The sequence below is a fragment of the Panthera tigris genome, chromosome B4 (genome assembly GCF_018350195.1).
Source record: "Panthera tigris isolate Pti1 chromosome B4, P.tigris_Pti1_mat1.1, whole genome shotgun sequence".
Classification (NCBI taxonomy): Eukaryota; Metazoa; Chordata; class Mammalia; order Carnivora; family Felidae; genus Panthera; species Panthera tigris.
Genome location: NC_056666.1, coordinates 121,309,853 through 121,325,931, shown reverse-complemented (window position 1 = coordinate 121,325,931; position 16,079 = coordinate 121,309,853). Strand labels below are relative to the sequence as shown.

The 16,079-nt window shown below is 34.2% G+C and overlaps 1 protein-coding gene across 3 annotated transcripts in view; it reads left to right on the top strand.

The window, feature by feature from the left end:
- The window catches only part of NUP37 (nucleoporin 37), a 42,786-nt gene that overhangs the window by 10,306 nt on the left and 16,401 nt on the right, over nucleotides 1-16,079 (top strand). For all 3 annotated transcript variants that reach the window (XM_007085669.2, XM_042993044.1, XM_042993046.1), the window contains exons 3-5: nucleotides 167-291; nucleotides 4,059-4,131; nucleotides 5,814-5,908. In XM_007085669.2, the coding sequence (XP_007085731.1) occupies nucleotides 167-291; nucleotides 4,059-4,131; nucleotides 5,814-5,908 (293 nt within the window). The remainder of the gene's footprint in view (nucleotides 1-166; nucleotides 292-4,058; nucleotides 4,132-5,813; nucleotides 5,909-16,079) is intronic.

The window sequence follows — 16,079 nt, the reverse complement described above, 5'->3', positions numbered from 1 at the left end:
TTTTGTCATCGTTGTTCAGTAAACCACTTAAATCTCAGTATCTAATTTGTTTTTGAACTTACAAAAGAATATATATGGCCTCCTGATAAATTCTTCATTATAACGAAATGGGGTGTTATAGTGTTTGTTCTCATAACTTATTAAAACATTTACTATGTATGTTTAGGAAGAAGAAGCAGACGTGGACGGAATTCAGTATAAAACACTACGAACATTTCAGCATGGAGTCAGGGTTGATGGCATAGCTTGGAGCCCAGAAACTAGACTTGATTCATTGCCTCCAATAATCAAGTAAGTTTAAAACTATTAAATGCAGTATTTATTAATGTCCTTTGTTGTAAGTGATCTGAAGCCTTTGGTCATAAGGACGTTTCTCCTCCATTTCCTTTTTCCCCACTTTTAGATATTAGCTTTTTTTTTTTAATATTTTATTTCTTTTTGAGACAGAGACAGAGCATGAACAGGGGAGGGGCAGAGAGAGAGAGAGACAGAGAATCCAAAGCAGGCTCCAGGCTCTGAGCTGTCAGCACAGAGCCCCATGCGGAGTTCAAACCCACAAACCACGAGATCATGACCTGAGCCAAAGTCAGACGCTCGACTGACTGAGCCACCCAGGCGCCCCTAGACATTAGCAATTTTAACATTGACCATTATTTTGTAATTTAGGCTTATTATCTGAATATGTGATTTAAATATGCAACATGGTAGTGGTACTTTGAGAATATGTTTGGGCCTGACTACATAAATTTTTACTTGAGTTTCACCTAAATCATTTGAGGTCTTCACAGATTCTTCACTGAGTCCACTACTTACTGAAAGTACAACTCTGTTGAAATAAGTAAATGTGGTTGAGTCATTAATCAAACTTACTGCTGCACACATAGGCCAATGTCACATGTACATGTTTAACAGTATATAAAGCGGCAGTTCTAATACTTGAGCTTCAGTTTTTATGAAAACATTAGAAAAGAACAATTGCTTTTTGAGAAACATCTTGACACTACCTGCTGAGGCCTTCTCCACAAAGGCAATAATAATATGTCAGGTTATTTAGTGCTTGTTGCAAAACACTAACCTTGTTTCCACAGATGTCAAATCTAAAAGATATGTCTTCTTTTAGTAAACAGCTTAGCAGCCATAAGTTAGCTCTTACTGAGCTAACCTAATTTTTTTTAATTAAGGGATAATTTGAAAACAGTGAAATTCTCAGTTTCTGGGAGTACCATTTGATCAGTGTTGACATGCGTATACTTGCATAACCCATATGCTGGCAATACATAGCATTTCCATCACTTCAAAAGGTTCTTTATGCTCCTTCCCAGTCAATCCATGTACCCCATCCTCTGCCAAAGCAACCATTGATCTAATTTTCAGAAATGAGTGTTGCCTATTCTAGAACTTCATGTAAATAGAATCATATAGAATGTATTTTTTGTGTCTAGTGTGATGTTTTTGAGATTTATCCGTGTTAAGAGTACCAGTGGTTCTTTTCTTTTTCTTTTCATTTATTTTGTTGCTTTGTAATGCATTCCATTACATTGTATAAATACCACTATTTGTTTGTAACATTCTCCTGTAAATAAACACTAGGGCAGTATCCAGTTTTTAGCTATTATGACTAAAGTTGTTTGAGCATCCCTATATACAGCTTTTAGTAGATATATGGTTTTATTTCTCTTAGGAGTAGAATTGCTCCTACTCTTAAGAGAATCAGAGTAGAATCAGAGGATAGATGTATGTTAACATTTTTTAAAAAGTACCAGTCTCCATAGTGCTTCTACCATTTTATGTGCCCACCAATAATCTAAAGATGTTCCACTTCCTCTACCAACTCTAAAACGTTTAATTGTTGTCAGTCTTTAATTTGGTTAGTACCACAATGACATTTCCCTGATGACTCATGATGTTGAGCACTTTTTCATATGCATTCTATTTCCGAACTACAGAATGGTTGCCTGCAACAAAGATTGTGAAGATGTGCTGTTTTCTTCTAGAAGCTTACAGGTTTTAGCTAACTGAATTTTAAATAATCCATACGACAGTGCTTGTTAACATACATAAGTCATTGTCAGCAGCCAGTTTGCTGTTCATTTCCTTTTATATTAAAAGGAAGTGTTCACAGAGTCTGAAGCTAAACAAGAGTCAGGCAGTCTCTTTGCATTCGCTAGCAGGTTTTTAAAGCTGTAGAAACTGTTCTTCCCATGGTTCTGCTTGGTGCCTGTTTTCCTGTCCTCCTTTTAATGGATATGCTATACTGTTTCATCTTTTTTGTCGTTGCTTTTTGATAAGCAGCCTCAAATTTTGGGGAGAACTCTACAAATATGTATAATAAACTTGGCACATTAACCAGCCATTAATTTTAAAGACAGTATTTTTAGAGCAAGCTGGCAGCACAATTTTGTTTTTAAATAAATTATTTATTTTTATTTTAAAAATAATACACATTTACTGTATCAAATTTGGAATATACAGAAACATTTTTAAAGGCCATCTACACACCCAGTACTCTATTTTTTTCATAAATAGTTTTACACAGTTGTGATTAAACTGTATTTTTTATATTTCTTACTTTACTTTTTTATATTTATAATCCAAAGTAGATACTATTTTTTTCATGACTGAAGAGTGGTCTATCAAGATGACTGAGGTATATAACTTTCTGTCTGTCTTACCATCGTTAACTTATAGTTAGAAAGAACCCATTCCTAGTGTTTTATCTTTAGCATTTAGTTACCGTCAGTTCTTTCTCTCTCTCTGCCTCTCTCTCTCTCTGTTCATCCCCACTGCTTTTCTTTCACATTTGCTGGAGAGTAACTCTTCACCTTACCTCTGTTCTCTGAGTCTTTATGGTTTATTAAAGGATGATGTAAATATACTTACCATGTATAAAGTTAAGCAGCAAAGTTTGGAGAAAAGTAGAACACCACAAGATTTTCCATAAAGTTTTGTATGTGTGTTTTATCTTTTAATTTTATTTATTAATTTTTAAAAATTGGGTTTTTTTAGAGAGCATGCACACAAGTCAAGGAGAGGGGCAGAGGGAGAGGGGGAGAGAGAGAGAGAAAGAGAGAGAGAGAATGAGAGTCTCAAGCAGGCTCCGTACTCTGCATGGAGCCTGCTGCCAGGCTCACTTCCACAGCCCTGGGGTCATGACCTGAACTGAAATCAGGAGTCAGATGCTCAACTGACCAAGCCACCCAGGCACCCCTCTTTTAATCTTAAGGAGATTCTTTCATTAATTCTTTTTTAAGTAAATAATCTTTGTCCCTGTAAGGCCTGTATTCTTTGATGTTTTTACTGAACTTGGCCTTATTCTTAACTAATACCTTCTTTATAAACCCTTTTGCTTGAGATATTTATTTTAAAAACCTTCTAAAATAGCCTTTTTCTATTTTAGAAACGATATTTTGGTGAGAGATTTTTAAATGATTTCTTAAGACATCACTATGGGGAAATCTACTTTAGAAGACCCTCACATTAGTAATGTTGTAGCAAGTCTGTTCTAGAGTTTCCTCTGAGTGGGAAAGTATGAATACCCAAAACAATAATGGGACAAATTCAAAGAAGAATTAGGTACTATAAGCTTTGGGTTTTTTTTTATTTTTTTCTTATCTTTAATTTGTATGTTACGAAATATAGCATATGTGCCCAAAGGTACAAAAGAAAAAAAAAAGTACATGTGCAGTTTAACATGATCATTGTAAAACAAACACCCATGTAATGACCACCCATGGAAGGCAATAGAAAACATTGCCAGTACCTAAGGTCTCCCCCTCCCCCTTCCTACTTAACCTCCCTTCTCCTTAAAGGTAATTATTCTCATGATTATTGTGGCAATCATTTATCTTCTTGAGGTTTTTTTTTGTAGTTTTATCAGCTATTTTATCAACTATTTTTTCCTACCTAAGAACTTTCATACAAATGGAATAATAATATCCTTTTTTTTTTTTTTGCCCTGCTTTGTTCACTTGACATTATATATGTGAGATTTGTCCTTGTTTCTTCTACTTGTAGCTCTAATTACTGATTTGTGTTGGGTCTTGTTTTTTTACTTCTAGATTTTGTACTTCAGCTGCTGATATGAAAATAAGGTTGTTTACTTCAGACCTTCAGGATAAAAATGAATACAAGGTATGTTGACAAGTATAACTCTCAATTTTAAAACATGTATTACTTTTACTTTTTTAATTGAATTTATCTCAATTTAAAATGACATTTAATGTCATCTTTACTTGACTCTGTTTTAGGCTATAGTAAGGACTATAGGTTATAAATCTGGTAGCATTTATTAAAATATTACATAGGCACAGCACATGAATGAAAATTAGAAATTCACATTTCAGTACAGTAGTAGAGTAATAGACATGAACACACATAGAGTTGAGTCAGACTTGAAGGGAACCAACAGCTAGCACAGCATAGGGCAAGGTGGGATTAAAAGGGCTTCAGATCACAGACACAGGAGCCAGACTACCAGGGTTTGAAGCCCAGTTCTACCACTTTAGTAACAGTGTGACTGGTCAAGTTCCCAATTTCTTTGTGCTCAGTTTCTTATCTGTAAAATGGGGATAATCATAGTATCTGCCTCAAGGACCATAAGCATTGACTGAGCTAATTCATGTAAAACATTTCAAACAATGCTTTGTGTATAGTAAGCCCTATATATATGTTTTCTATTAGTATAATAAATAACCCTGTAAAATAAGACAAAGACAAATACCGTATGATCTCAATTATACGTGAAATTTTAAAAAGGCAAATTCATAGAAGCAGAGTATAATGGTGGTTGCTGGGGGATGGGGGAAATGGGGAGATGTTGGTCAAAGGGTATAAACTTCCAGTTATAAGATGAATAAGTTCTCAAAAAACAAAAACAAAACAAAACAAAAAAAGATGAATAAGTTCTGAGAATCTAATGTACAGCATAATGAGTATAATGAACAGTATGTGTTACATACTTGTAAGTTGCTAAGAGTAGATCTTAGGGGCACCTGGGTGGCTCAGTCAGTTAAGCATCAGTTAAGCATGGCTCAGGTCATGATCTTCTCATGGCTCATGAGTTCAAGCCCCACATGAAGCTCTGTGCAGACAGCTCAGAGCCTAGAGACTACTTCAGATTCTGTGTCTCCCACTCTCTTTGCCCTCCCCTGCTCATGCTCCATTTCTCTCTCTCTCTCTCTCTCAAAAAATAGACAAACATTAAAAAAAATTTTTTTTTTTAAAACGAGCTTTGAGCTTAAATGTTCTTGCCACAAAACAAAACTGGATTTTTGGGTTGTTGTGATTATAGGCTTCTAATACTAACTGTCCCCGGTGATGGCAGTCACATTGAGGAAGTGAATAAAAACCTTAGAAGGTGAAATCCATATGTGTTTATTAGATAAAGAGTGTGCAGAGCAGTAGATGTGAGTTGAAAAGTTGAGGGGGACTCTATCTTAGTACCCCTAGAAAGTTCTTCTAGCTTTAATTTTTGCTTAAGCTTTATGTAATAAGAGGAGGTGATATGAAGACAGGTACAGTAAAAAAAGTGTGTGTGTGTGTGTGTGTGTGTGTGTATTTGTAAGAAATGCATACTAGAAAAGAAAGATCAAGCTAATAGCTGTGTGTTGAATGATCAGCTTCTTTCCAAGATAAACCTTCCAGAAAAGTGGGTGTATAAATCATGCTTTTTAAAAATAGCAAATTGCTTAAGAAATATTTATAGAAAAGGGAAGCATGCAGTGAAAGCTTTTAAGTCAGTGAAGTAAAAATATTAGGTAGGAATATTGTAGGTTATTTTCCGGTGTACTTATTAACTTCTCTCCTTTTATCAGATTTTAGAGGGCCATTCAGATTTCATTAATGGTTTGGTGTTTGAGCCCAAAGAGGGCCAAGAACTTGCAAGTGTGAGTGATGATCATACCTGCAGGTATGTTGCTTATGTTAAAGCCACATTTTTCAATTTTCATCTTATTTTAATGAGAATTACATTAGAAAAATTAGAGAAAATTTAATTTGTATATATACTCCATAAAATGTTATAAAAGAAGTATACTTGGTTTAAATTGTAAGCATGACACAAACATGAGTTTCACAACTGGTAAGTTGAGTTCTCAGCCCAGCTAATGGAAACGTCCCTTGCTGACTCATAGGTGCCTCTCTGCCTCTTATTTTAGATGTGTACATTTATGAAATTTAAATATATAATGGGTCAAATTCTCCAATATCGGGTAAGATCAGTAGGATACTAAAAGGCAATTGCCATACTGTGAAGTTATTTCACAGATCCTGTCTGAAAGTTGTTTAATAATGAATTGCAAATCTCATTTGCTAAACTAAGACTCATGGGAAATTTCCTATTCTGACAAATTTGGAAGTCTCTATATTAAAGGTTTTCTGTAGGGGCGCCCGGGTGGCTCAGTCGGTTAAGCAACCGACTTCAGCTCAGGTTATGATCCCGCAGTTCGTGAGTTCAAGCCCTGAGTCAGACTCTGCTGACAGCTCAAATCCTGGAGCCTGCTTCAGATTCTGTGTCTCTCTCTCTCTCTGCCCCTCCCCTCCTTGTGTGCGCTCTCTCTCTCTCTCTCTCTTTCTCTCTCTCTCTCTCAAAAATAAACATTAAAAAAAATTTTTTTGAGATAAAAAGTAAAGGTTTCCTGTAGATGTAGTGCATTTAAATATCATATTCTTCCACCTCACCCCAAGTTTGGAATGGATGAGGTAGCTATAACATTTTTTAATAGTGCCTAAAGCTGGAGAATATCACAAGTAAAGAATAAGACGAAGAGTAGGAGGTGGAAATAAGCTGAGGAGTCAGGAGTGAAATGAGGGAATTCTATAGGAGTGCCAATCACTTCATTTGCTTTAACAGTACTGTGAGGAAAAATACCCCACAGCTCTGTTATTTTACATAGTTTTAATGTTTGATGAGGCGATGACAAAATCATTAGTGTTCATAAACACTTGTATATATATAAAACCATTAAATATGTGTCTTTTCACATTGGAAGTAAAGCCACGAGGAACTTGTTAAATTTTAATCATAACAGCTCATCCTTTTAAAGTTACAGAGTCATAGGCCATTATTCTTTATGTACTGCCTGTTAAAATTTTCATGTCAAGGACATGAAAGATTTACATGCCATTAAGATTTTAGGGCCTCACATGTTACAAAACCAAGTTTGTATAGAGAGCTGAAGAGTAAATGGGACCATTTTTAAGGTAAAAGTTAGACTAGATCACTAGATATAAATAATGACATTTTAGTTCTGTAACACATGGACTTTCCTAATCACAAGCATTTGGAATAATGAAACCTGAGAAGGGAGAAAATGAGCGTCTTTGCAAGCCAAGGAACAGCCTCTGAATAGTGAACAATAGCCAAAGACCTGGGATTACATTCAGTGGTCTATTATTACTTTTTTTCTTGTTGTAGAATTGGGGATTTTTGTAGACTAGTAAAATGGTCCTAAAATTTTGGGGACTGAAAAAGGGTAGCCAACTTTTTATTTTGTCAAGTAGTAAGAATTTTAAAAGGTCTACTGCCTTTTATTACCATCATTTTCTGAAAGTAAGAACATTATTGTTCTAAAAAGGAGAAAGACTTAACTTCAAAGTAAGTCCTTTAAATAAATTTAACTTTAAAAAAAAAAACTTTGTTGCACCTAATTGCCTTATTTTGCTACACTGCGATCGATGATGTTATTGTTCAGCAAATGAATACTCTCCCTCCCCTCTCCCATGGAAGGAGGAGATTTTCCCACTCCATTGGGCTTAGCTATGTGGCTTGTTTAGGCCAACAAAATGTTAGCTGGTATGATACAAACAGACACTTTATCTGATTTACCGGGTTTGTCTTGACCTATTGTCCTCTGTCTTCTGTAAGATGAGAGTGGCCTAGATAGCTACTGGTCCCAGAATGAGAAACACATAGAACAAATATGGACCCATGTGGCATTATGAAATAGAGCTTCCTACAGATTCATGAGCAAGAAATGTATGCTTATTTTTCTTAGCCAATGAGATTGGGGGTTGATAACATCATTTTAGCAGTAGCTAAGGAGCTAAATTTAGAATTCGTCAGCTTAGTTCACCAATCAGAAGTAAAGGATAATTCCAATTGGCTATTAAAGTCAAATGTCTTGGTCCAAAAGCTTAGCAATATAGATTAAAACTTTTAAAAGAAACAGCATAAATCAAGAAGTTTAAAGTAAGGAAGAGTAGTAGGTATCCTACACTTTCATAGTAACAAAGGAAAGAAGGAATTCTGAGAAGACTACAATAGAAAAACATTTCAGGGGTGCCTGGGTGGCTCAGGTGTTTAAGCATCTGACTCTTGATCTTGGCTCAGGTCATGATCTCATGGTTCACAAGTTCAAGTCCCACATCCAGCTCTGTACTGACAGCTCAGAGCCTGGAGCCTACTTCAGATTCTGTGTCCCCTTGTCTCTCTGCCCCTCCCCTGCTCATATTCTGTCTCTCTCTCAAAAATAAAGAAATATTAAAAAAAAAAAAAAAAACCTCAAATCATTAACCTAAGTTTATATCTTAAAGGAACTAGAAAAAGAACAAAGGAAACGCAAAGATAGCAGAAGGAAGAAAGTAAAGATTATAGCAGAGATAAGCAGAGAATAGAAAACCACAGAGAATCAAAGACATTGTAAGTTGGTTCTTGGAAAAGTTTAGCAAAATTGACAAACCTTTGTCTAGACCAAGAGAATACTCCAATTAGAAAAATCAGAAAAAGTGGGACATTACTACCAACCTTACAGAAATAAAAAGGATTTTAAGAGAATGCTATGAACAGTTACACACCAACAAATTAACCTAGATAAAATTCTGGTAAATTCCCAGAAACACAAAATTCGCAAAACTCAAGAAAAGAGAGAAAATCTGAATAGACCTATAACAAACAAAAAGAGATTGAATCAGTAATTAAAAGCATCCCAACAAAGAAAACCTAGGACAGGATGCTTTACTGGTGAATTCTGTTAAACATTTAATGAAGAATCAACACCAGTGTCTCAAATGCTTATAGGTAATAGAAGAGAAGGGAACATTGTATAACTATTCTATGATGCCCATATCATCCTGATACCACAGGCATTATAAGAGAACTGCAAACCAATATCCCTTACAAATATTGATGCAAAAGTCTTCAGCAATATCTAGCTAAAACTAGAAAATGCTTAGAAGATAACATTTTGTACTATAAAGGGTAGAATGAATATTTCTCTCTGACTCCATGCCAACTTAAATAATTTTTAAAATAAATATTTTGATCTATGCATATTTTCTGATGTTTGACTTTGTCATTTCCAAGAGAGACACAGTATTATAATTAGCTAGATTTATGGCCTTAGGGACATCATTTCAAAACGGTATATCCCCTGAACAGATTCATAAAGTTTATGTATTTTATTGAAAATTGCCAAATTCTGAATCAGACAAAATGAAGATAGTTCTTACTTGTACTAGCATGTCAATCTATCTGTTAACAAATCGTCACTTGTATAAAGGACAAACAAATGTATTGAGACTCAATTAATATATAGACTAGTCCATTCAGTTGACAAGTATCAAATGTCTAGTATGTGCCAGGCACCATGCTAGCTAGGTACTTGGTAAGCACTGACTTTTTTTTTTTCCCCCTTTGGGGGTTGACAGGGAGGTAGAAAGGCAGTGAACAGTAATCATTGACTTATTTTTAAACCTGTGAATAATCATTTCAGAGGAAGGCATTTCAGGCTTCTCCAAGAATGACGAAGGTATTTTGTTTTCTATAAGTGAATTACAATATTAATAAGCAAAAACATTACTAAATATTTTATTGAGTGCTTTACTGTATATTAACCACCACTTACCTATGTAAATTTAATTAATTTTTACAACAACTCTGAGATAAGTACTATTTTTATGCTCATTTACATGATGGGGATATAAGATAAAGAGAGGCTAAGTAATTTGTGGAAAGGGACAGAGCTGTTAAGTAGAGGAACAGGAGTATCAGGCAATCTGACCCTAGTACCTGCACTCTTACTCACCTGGCATGAGAAGACATATTTGTATCTAAACTATTTCAGCTCTTTCTTACTTCTCTACATTCTGTGATATAACTTCATTAATTTAAACAATGAACCACAGGGCTACTCATAATCTGAAATGTTATTATAGAAGATGAGAGATTAAATTGTAATCTAAAATTTCATCTAGTTTTATATTCTGTGATCTATGTAGGTTTATAAGAAAATTGAATTCTCATTTAAGTCAGCAGTTCTTATCAGTCCCAATATCCCCTTTTTAAAATAAATATTTTATAATGCCCATATACAGTCATAAATGAAACTCATAGAAAATATAAGCTATCAAAATATCTATTCACAAAAAATTATTTTAGTGCCTTAATTGTACTATACATTTCTGTAAAAAAGAAAACTAATTGTTACAGAATAAAAGTGTGGTGTGTATATACTCAGGTAGTCTTTGTCTCTCTTTACAATGAATAAAGTTGGATATCAGAAAAACAAGATGATAGGAAAATATAAGGCAGAGACAAGGCTGCCAAATTTCAGGATTCCAGGGATATGGTTTGTATCAAGTACAATGTAAATAGTGCCATCTGGAGTTCTGCAGTGTCATAACTCAGTGTGTCTCAGTGAAACTACGGTTATTTGACTAAAACTCATGTCCATCTTAATAGAAAAAAGTGAAAGAGGGAAATAATGTTTTCAAAGTAAAAATAACACAGACGTATTATAGGATGTCAAGTTGAAAAACTAAGGAAGGATAATATTCATGGAAATCAATCAGTTTTTATATCGATAGTATCAAAATAAATCACTGTTATTCCATGGGATGGAATACTAACAAAGATTGCAAAAACTTTATCTTGTATCTTGAAATGCTCCCGCCTTTAGTGGGATTTCTAAATTTCATTCTCATTTGATGGATTAATTCATTTAATCCTCAAAACCCTTATGTGGTAGGTTTTCCCCCTTTTACAGAGGGGAATCCCAGGCAGTCTTGCTCACTACATTATGCTGTTTCCAGTTTAACAGTTTTTAAGTTTCCGTCTTTTTATATTACTGAAAAAGTAAGTATTCAGATAACCTGTGTGTTCTGTTCAAAATTAAGCATTCTGTAGGGCTTAATAAAATTGACACAATTGTGGTTAGAGTCACGTCTGCAGAAGTGTTATCTTCCGCTTATGTAGAGTTTATAATGTTTGAAAGATACCTTTGCTAAAACATTTTATACCAGTTCTTGAAAAGATGTCATGTTCCTTCTTCCTACTTCATTAGTGCAGTTTACAGATGAGGAAGAAGAGTAAAGAGAAACAGACTTTTCTAGAGGATAAGGAAAATTATTCTAGAGGAGATTGCTATGGCCTTTGCACTAATAAGGTATTTTTCAGGGTCAGCTTTGCTTTACTACCTTAGAGTCAGTCATCATAGCATCTGAGTGCCCTTGTGGCAGTACTCAGTGAGTGAGTAGGAGAAGGAATGAATACAACTCTGTACCTGTCACGTCTTGCCACCACCAAACAAAGCATCTGACAGGAGATGTGTTTAAGAAAAGAAATTCCCAAGTAAACAATGGCATTGCTAGCCATTCAGCCTCATGTTCGGTACCGTCTCCTTTATGGCCCTCATCATGTCCACCATATGTAAATATTTACACATATATATATATACACACACATACATGCGTATATGTATGTATATGCATATGCACAGGAAAATGTCACTACTGGTGTTCAGACTTATGACCCAGCATTATCAAAAGAAGGTTAAAGTTATTATTATATTTGAGAAGTAAATAAGTACATATTCATTTAGAAAGACTTATTATCCCATACCTCCAAAGGAAGGTAAAAATGGTGTTTTAAGTATTTAATGGGTTAAGCTTATTATTTTAAAAACTCACTAATACAGAACATCTCATTCCCAGTCAGTGCCAAATAACAGATGTTCTTGTATATTAAAAACAGTACCGTTCTGTAAGAACAAGTCAGATCAACAAGTATTTATTAAACACGTTTAGTATAGCCAACATTTAGTACTTTGGGGGATACAAAAGAAATAGAAGACCCAGTACTCACTGTAACTACAAAGGATGTCAGAAGTAAATCTCTTTCCTCCTCCACCCCCCCAACAATCTTTTTAAATATTAGATAAAATTTATGGTGAAGGAAAATTGGCTTCTAGAAACCAAGGGATTCTTAGTTTAAGACTAAAATAATAGAAGCATGTAATGTGCCATTCTTTGTCTATAAAACATGGGATATTAGTAGTTGTCATGTTCTAGCTGTCATCATTTTTAAAAAGAATGGGAAAAGGGGTAGCATATAAAAAATAAGATTTTTTTAGGAATGTAACCAAATCATTGGATAAAGGAATACTAAATTACCTAAGATACTCACTAAGCCAATTGTATTGTTTTTTGAAAAGTTATACAAGAGGAAAAAAAATGTTTATCAAATGTCTTCTGTGAACCCCATGCCAGCCAAGTTCTTTCCATATTACCTCTGTTTATGTACGTTCGAGAGTCTTCAGAATCCATAGTTAAGATGGTGTTCTGACCCACCCCACCCTACCCCTCCCTGACCCCAACTGGGATCACAGAATATGCAGTCTATTTAAAAATAGTCCTTGCAGGAAACAGAAAGAAGGGGACTGAGAGCCTTCAGTGAATTCCTATTCAGGAGCAAATAAACTTTGCCTAAGTAATTCCAGGTACAAAGTGAAATCGGGAGAATTTATATTATTTATTATAATGTTATGGTTAAATAAATCCAGAAATAAAGTTCTCTGCTTGCCTTCCAAAATTCCATGTAATTTTTTGTAACATTTTAAATCAAGATCAATTATTGCACAGTTATAACAAGAGTTTTAAGAATAGGATAAATAAACAGTTTGTGTTAGGTTTGGTAATAGTTTACCTCCCTTGTGTGGAACATAAGGATCTGTTTCTTCATAAGAACTATCCAAAAGTTATACTAAAACCTGTTGATCACATTTGCAGACCTTTTTCAATTCAGTGCAGTTAAATAGTATGCAAGATTATAGTAGAGTAAAAGTTAGAAAGTGATATAAGACTTTTCTAAACTTTTATATGATCAGGTACTGGTCACACCTCTCTCTAATATTCAACTCTTTGTCTCTCTTATGTGCTCCTGTAGATGAAATCCAAAACCATTACCACATAAATTGTATTACCATATCAGTGATTGCAGTAATTTAAGCTGGTTTTATGTGGCCCTCGTGTGGTTGCAGGAAGTGAATTTTATAAATGAGAATCAGATCCATAAACATTTTTCAGGTTTGTTTTGAAAGTCCATTTATGTCACTAACAAGGAGTCCTTTCCCTCATTTATAACATATAGTCAAATTTTAGGTTCTAAAGTTTATCATCATTTTTCTTGGAAATAATAAAATGCTAATATTTCCTGGATAGTATTACTGGTGTTTATGTTAGTTAAAGGAAAAGTTCTTTTACTTTGAATTCCTTGAAGATGAAATCATTCTGTATGATCTGTTTGAAAACTACCATATGGTATTTCTTTGCAGTTGAGAGTTTAATTTTGAATTTATTTTTAAATGTGACAAAATTTCTCAGAATTCCTATCCTTCAAAAATCTGTCTATGTAAGTTAAGTAAGATGTTAATTCTCCCCTGGGGCAGCCTCACCTAGTTTCTCACCTCTGTGATGATAAACTTGTAGTTTCTGCTGAATTTGCTTGGAATTTCAAGAAAACAAAATGAAGCAAAAACATGAGCTTGTAATATTTTTTTTAACTCTTCCAAAGCTTTGTAAAGATTTACAAAGGTAGATTATTTTATGTATGGTATAGTTGGTTTATTAGTGTTATGTTTGAAACAGGCTACCTTTGTCTCCCCTCCAAAACACACATAGTCTTTGATTATTGACTCTTTTTTTGACTCATTATTTTTTGTTATTGGAGGATAAAATAATAAGCATATGCAATTATCTCTCATTTTCACCCTTACTATTCTTCTTACTCTCAAGTCAATAAAATTTGTGGTGGTCCATTTCGTTTATCATTAATACTTACTAGCACATTAATACTACTTGCATAGTAGTCTCTAACATTAAAAAAAAAAAAAAAAAAGCTGAATTAGTCTAATCTTATTTCTGAATATATTTGAAACACAGACACATACTGAAAGTACCCTGTACAAAATTCTTATTTTATACTCTCATGCCTTTTTGTTGCCTCCACTGTTAAAGGCTTTTGCCCAGATGACAAAGTTTATTTATTCACCACTCTAACCTACCATACCCACTATGGAGACTGGCCCATCTTAACCCTAGATTTGTGCTTTTAGTTGATATGGTTTCCCACCTCTGAACTCCTTTTGCACCTAAAACCAGACATTTTAGCAGTAAGTTACTTTGTAATTTGTTTCACTTCTTCCTAATTCTGCATTCACTTACTAAGGAAATATACTATGTCTTTCCCTTTTTTGAATTATCCATAGTGTGATGTGTAACTTAGTGATTATTTGGAAATGGTAGGGGAAAATCTTCATTTTGTTATCACAAAACTCAATGAAAGAAGTGTTTGTTGTCTAAGAGTATTGGAAATCCCTTTCTTGCACCCAGTAACATTGTAAAGTACCTTCTCCTCCTTATTACTACATCTCAGCATTACTTTTTTTTGCTTGCTTTCATATTTAATTAATCAGTACAGCAATTCATGTGATCCAGTCAAGTCTTTTAGAAAGATTGCAGTTAGTATTTTTTGCTTTACTAGTTAGAGAAGGCCAGATGGATACAGATGTGTCATTTAATGTCATCCATTCCTTCTTTTGTGTTGTCAGAAACATTTGGTAGCAGAAATTTCCTTCTACAATGAACTCCTTACCAGACAATGAGCTGCCAATTAAAAATGGAGAACAAACAAATAAAAGAACAGAGTATTACCCAGGAAATTTCCTTTCAAAATCTCAGAGGGAACATCTCCCTCTATTAATTGTAATTTAAAAGACCCTTGAGAATATCTAGGATAGCTGCAATATGCCAACACCCAATTTATGGGATCTTTTTATTAACTAAATAAGGATACTTAATGTTCAGCTAAAAAGCACTCAACCTGAAATAAGGCAATAATTTTAAGAGTAAACTACTGAAAGTAAAGTAAGTATAATTCATAACCTTAGATCTGGACAGCTGTCCATCTGTACATGTTACAGCTAAAATCTAAGAGTTCCACTGAGGACCACAGAGTTGGGATGGGTAGAGGTATTTGTTATAATTATAGTCAAGTTGGTTCAAAACTGTCATTTATTTTATTTTACTTGAAGAGTGATGCTATCTGTACTCCAGTGCCCTTTGATTTAATCCATAGTATTGGCTTCTCAATATGTCAGTAAATTAATTATACTTTAAAAGCTTTTTCTTTGAAATTTCCCATGCAGACATTTAAATAGGTATACAATATATTTCATATAGCTCCTGATTTTTGCTCATTAGTTTAACTTGATAATGTTATATTTTTATGCTTTTATAAATAGTCCATTACCTTTCCATATGCTTGATTATGTGTATTAAGAACTCTATGAGGGGCACCTAGGTGGCTCAGTCAGTTAAGCATCTGACTTGATTTCAGCTCGGGTCATGATCTCACAGTCATGACATTGGGCTCCATACTGAGCTTGCAGCCTGCTTACGGTTCTCTCTCTCCCTCTTCCTCTCCCCGTTTGCACCTTCTCCCTCTCAAAAACAATTAATTAATTAATTTAAAAACTGAAAAGCCTATGAACCCTTACAGCTTTTATTGTGATGCCTCACTTTCCTGAAAAGTATGTATCTGTGGTTATAATTAACTTTAAGTAACTTTATTCATTATAAACAGATTTATTAGCAATAAATTTGGAAATATTAATATGAACTTTCAGTTCTATGAATTTTTCCCTGTTACAATACAAACTCCCTTATCTGCCATGGTCTAAACCTGTAATTCGTTAAACAATAAAAAAGTCAGTAAACTAATCCAACAAAATTAAAAGACAACCTACTGAGTGGGAAAAGATATTTGCAAGTGATATATCTGATGAAGGGTTACTATCCAAAATATA